Source organism: Chrysochloris asiatica, unplaced genomic scaffold (genome assembly GCF_000296735.1).
Source record: "Chrysochloris asiatica unplaced genomic scaffold, ChrAsi1.0 scaffold00323, whole genome shotgun sequence".
Lineage (NCBI taxonomy): Eukaryota > Metazoa > Chordata > Mammalia > Afrosoricida > Chrysochloridae > Chrysochloris > Chrysochloris asiatica.
In genome coordinates this window covers 259,649-263,898 of record NW_006408841.1, presented here as the reverse complement: position 1 = coordinate 263,898, position 4,250 = coordinate 259,649, and the positions used below count along the sequence as shown (strand labels likewise).

Sequence of the window (4,250 nt, the reverse complement as noted above, 5' to 3'; positions counted from 1 at the left end):
AATCTGGGATTCAAATACACATGGGTGACCTGCATTTTTGTTTGCTGGTCCCACCAGCCCTCATCTGCACATAGCTGGGACAGTGACTAAAGAGCCAATTGGTAGAATATTCAGACTGACATTTAATATCCTCTGCAGGAAGTAAGAGGGACTGGATCTGAAGTTCTTGTAGGTCAATGGCAGCAGGCTGATCTACCCATAGGTAAAGTGCTTCTTGGACCCCTACCAGGACCACTGGTTGTGGTCCTTTCCCCTAGAATCAGTACAAGACAGAAAAGCAGTCCTGTTGAAGGACTGTTATGGACTCAATTGTTGTTGCTTCTGTTAAGTACCATTAAGTAGATTCTGATCATAGTGACCTTGGATAGCATTTCCAAGGAGTAGCTGGAAGGGTTGAAGCACTGACCTTGTGGTTAGCAGTCCCATGATTATCCTACAACACCCTATAAGGACTGAATTGTTGTTGTTGTGATGTGCTGTGGAGTCAGTTCCGACTCATAGCAACCCTGTACAGGGTTTCTGAGGCTGTAAATCTTTATGGGAGCAGAAAGTCTCATCTTTCTCCCACAGAACAGCTGGTAGTTTTGAACTGCTGACCTTGAGGTTTACAGCCCGATTCGTAACCACTATGCTACCAGAGCTCCTTGTAAGGACTGAATTATGCCCCCCAAAATGGGTGTTGTAAATCTTAATTCTCTGCCTGTGATTATAATCCCATTTGGGAATGGGCTTTATTTGTTATGTTAATGAGACAGAAATAATATAAAGTGTATCTTAAATCATTCTCCTTTGAGATATAAAATAGATTAAACAAACAAGTGAAAGAAGCAAAGGTAAGGAAAGATTGATGCCAAGCCACATGGAGATCTCTAAGGAACCAAGAAACAAGCTTAAGAGAAAAGGACCTTCTTCTTGACCTACAGAGAGAGAAATCTTCCAACTAGCACTGACTGACACTCTGAATTTGGACTACTAACTTCTAAACTGTGAGAAAATAAATTTCTGTTTGTTCCAGCCACCCCCATGTGGTATCTGTGTTGTGGCAGCACTAGAAAACTTTAACAAGTCCCACATGCATGCTAGGAGGCATTTGTTTGCTTTTTTTATTACACCTTTGTTTTGTTTTAGTTTTTGAATGTGGGAAGAGTATGGGATAGCAAGCTGTAGACAGCACTGGTATGAACACTAGCAGCTAAAAGGAGGTCACGCCACTGGGCTGAATGAAGGGACTGATGCTGAGTGCTGTTTACCTTCCAGGGCATGGTGGTCTACTCCCAAGCCCTTCTCACAACAGTGTGATGAACTGAGTCTAGGAGGGCAGTGTGGCTGCTGGAACTCACACAATATGTACCAAGTGCCCCAAATTATAAGGACAGTGGCCACACTCACAGTATCCTGGTACTCAACTGCATCTCATAGACACAGCAACAGAAACTTACTTTATGAGCGTGATATTTATCCCCACCTGATTACGGTACTGGGGAATCATACAAAATAGCTTATGATGAGAGAAGCAAAGAGCAGCCACTCCACACACTCTCTAGGTTAGGGTTTGAGTCTGATCGACCTTAATTACTAGATTCTTAACCATCCTGTAGGAGTGTGTCCACCTGAGTCAGGATGGTTGGCCCACCACATCCCTTTATGGCCAATGTAAAACCACTCCTCCATTCCCAGAGTGCACCTGCACCCAAGAAGTCGGGCACTGTGTTCTGTCTCCACTGCTGTCGAATGGGGCAGCTTCCTTTCCTCTTCATCAGGAGCTCATCTGCTCAGGGGGGTTCTGGTTCTACACTGTTTGCCCAGAGTCTCCTGGCCAGCTTCTGAAAACCTTGGGGCTATTGGGTGGCATTGAGGACAGGTTGGGGACAAGTATCTGACCTCTGACTGCTCTCCAAAAAGTCCCTGAGTCTTCAAGGTGTTTGCATGCCCAGTGTCCTGGAAGATTCTGTCTGCATATGAGCACTTTAGAGTGAAGTCCTTCCTAAATTTCCTGCAGCCACAGCTTCCTGTGGCCAGTACTTGCCTATTCTGGTGACCCCTTTCTTCCTTAGTGTCCTGGTGACAGGTGGAGGCCCATGGCCAACTGGACTTTAATCCAGAATGGCATTTGGTGGCTTTCTTCTGTCTCTGTGAAATAGGAAGTGTGTGGTTCATAGAGAACACACACCTGAACAATATCCGGCACCTGCAGCAGGCTATTGACATGTTTTTCTCTCTGTGTTGCATGTGCTTATTCCCTAAAAATCAACACCAGTTTCCCTCTGTCCTCTCCTATCTCCCCTTTCTAGTCCTGTTGCTTTTTGATCCTGTTGACCTCATTTTCCTCCTCTAGGAGACCTGGTTCTGTAGTGTCTCTGGAACTTGGACACACTGAACAGTTTCTCTCTCTGCCACTTCTTGGGGAACTCTCTGTTCTAGAGACAGTGTGACTGGGTCACAATCAAGAACCTAAAAACATTTGGGGACATGAGCATTCTCTGTTTTTGTTCATCATGGTACATTTTTTGTCCTTTGCTTGCTTCTTTAATTAGTGAACCAAGAACATGAATACATACCACTTGGTTGATTTTGACTCATAGCTCCCCTATAGGTTTTCTGAGCTTGTAAATGTTTACAAGAGCAGACAGCTTCATCTTTATCCCACAGAGCAGCTGTTGGGTTTGAACAGCCTTGCAGCCCATCAACCTTGCAGACCCATGCCTAACCCACAGCATAAACAGAACTCCAAGAACATGGGTAGAAACTTATAAACCTCTGCTTTCCCTTCTATAAAAGGTCTTTCACTAAATGGAGTTGTTCATTTTTATTTCTTAGTTATAAGTCAGTCCATTTGTTCTTGACTAGGAAGTGACACTCCCTGAGGACCCCCAGCCTGACTGCCACCATGGTCGTGGGGAACCACACAGTAACTCTGTTCATCTTGCAGAGCTTCACTCAGGACCCGTGGCTCCAGGCGGCCCTCTTCTGTATCTTTTTTACTTTGTTCACAGTGGCCCTGGCAGGAAACGGCCTGATTATTGCAGCCATCCACTGCAGCCCCAACCTGCACACCCCCATGTACTTTTTTCTAGTCAACCTGGCCATGCTGGATATGATCTGCACCTCATCCATCCTACCCAAGGTGCTGCAGAGCCTAGTTGCTGACAGTACCATCTCCTTTGGCGGCTGCTTGAGTCAGATGTTCTTCTTCACCTGGTCTTTGAGCTCTGAGCTGCTGCTCTTTACTGCTATGGCCTATGACCGCTACCTGGCCATCTGCCGGCCACTGCACTACAGCTCACTCATGAGTGGCAGGGTCTGTGTGGCCTTGGCAGCCTTTGTGTGGTTCACAGGAGCATTCAACGCCTCCTTGCTGACTGGCCTTGTCCTGCGGCTGACTTTCTGTGGCCCCAACCTCATTGCACACTTCTTCTGTGAGATCCCACCTGTGCTACTGCTGTCCTGCAGCCCAACATTCCTCAATAATGTCATGACCATCACTGCAGACATGTTTTTGTCAGGCCTGAACTTTCTGCTGACCATGGTGTCCTATGGCTGTATCATTGCCAGCATCCTGCGCATCCGCTCAGCTGAGGGCAAGCGCCGTGCCTTCTCCACCTGCTCCTCTCACCTCATTGTGGTCACCTTGTACTACTCCACTGTGCTCTACAGCTACATCCGTCCAGCCCTTGGATCTAGTGGACTTCTGGACAAGGCCATTGCTGTCCTATACACTATTGTGACACCCACTTTAAACCCCCTTATCTACACCTTGAGAAACAAGGAGTTTAAAGTAGCACTTAAGAAACTCTTTTCTTGTTCCCCTAAATGACCATGCAAAGATGAAAGACTCAGTCCCACCTTTGGAAACACTGTGGCCTTTACCCCAGGAAGGACCCTCAGGCCTGCTGGTGCATTGTCTTCACCAGTAAAGTATCAAAACAGTGGGATCTTGTCTATTTATTAATCATATAAACTTGCTAAAGTTCTGCTACGCCTTTAAGCATTGCCTATACAACTAATGGAGTTCTAGTGTGACACTGTTGGCTAATGCACTGGATGTCAAAGTCGGTTTGAACCACAAGATCAGCAGTTCACACTCACCAGCTGCTCCTCTGAAACTGTATACAAGGTCACTATGGGTCAGAAGTGACTCTACGGCACTTAATAACAATACAACTAATAAATCAAAAAATTTATGTTATCTATTCTTTGATATTGAAATATTTCTTAAACTCATTTAATCAAATCCAAATGTTGGGTAATTC

The 4,250-nt window shown here is 45.7% G+C and overlaps 1 protein-coding gene across 1 annotated transcript; it reads left to right on the top strand.

Annotated features, from left to right (window-relative positions):
• The first annotated feature begins 2,881 nt into the window (after positions 1–2,881).
• Positions 2,882–3,814, top strand: LOC102824433 (olfactory receptor 13A1-like). Its single transcript, XM_006875364.1, has one exon. The coding sequence runs from the start codon at positions 2,888–2,890 to the stop codon at positions 3,812–3,814; it is 927 nt and encodes a 308-aa protein (XP_006875426.1). The 5' UTR covers positions 2,882–2,887.
• Positions 3,815–4,250: the final 436 nt, after the last annotated feature.

What these genes read in the sequence shown, in the direction of transcription:
- LOC102824433 (XM_006875364.1), top strand. Translation starts at nt 2,888, where the DNA reads ATGGTCGTGGGGAACCACACAGTAACTCTGTTCATCTTGCAGAGCTTC.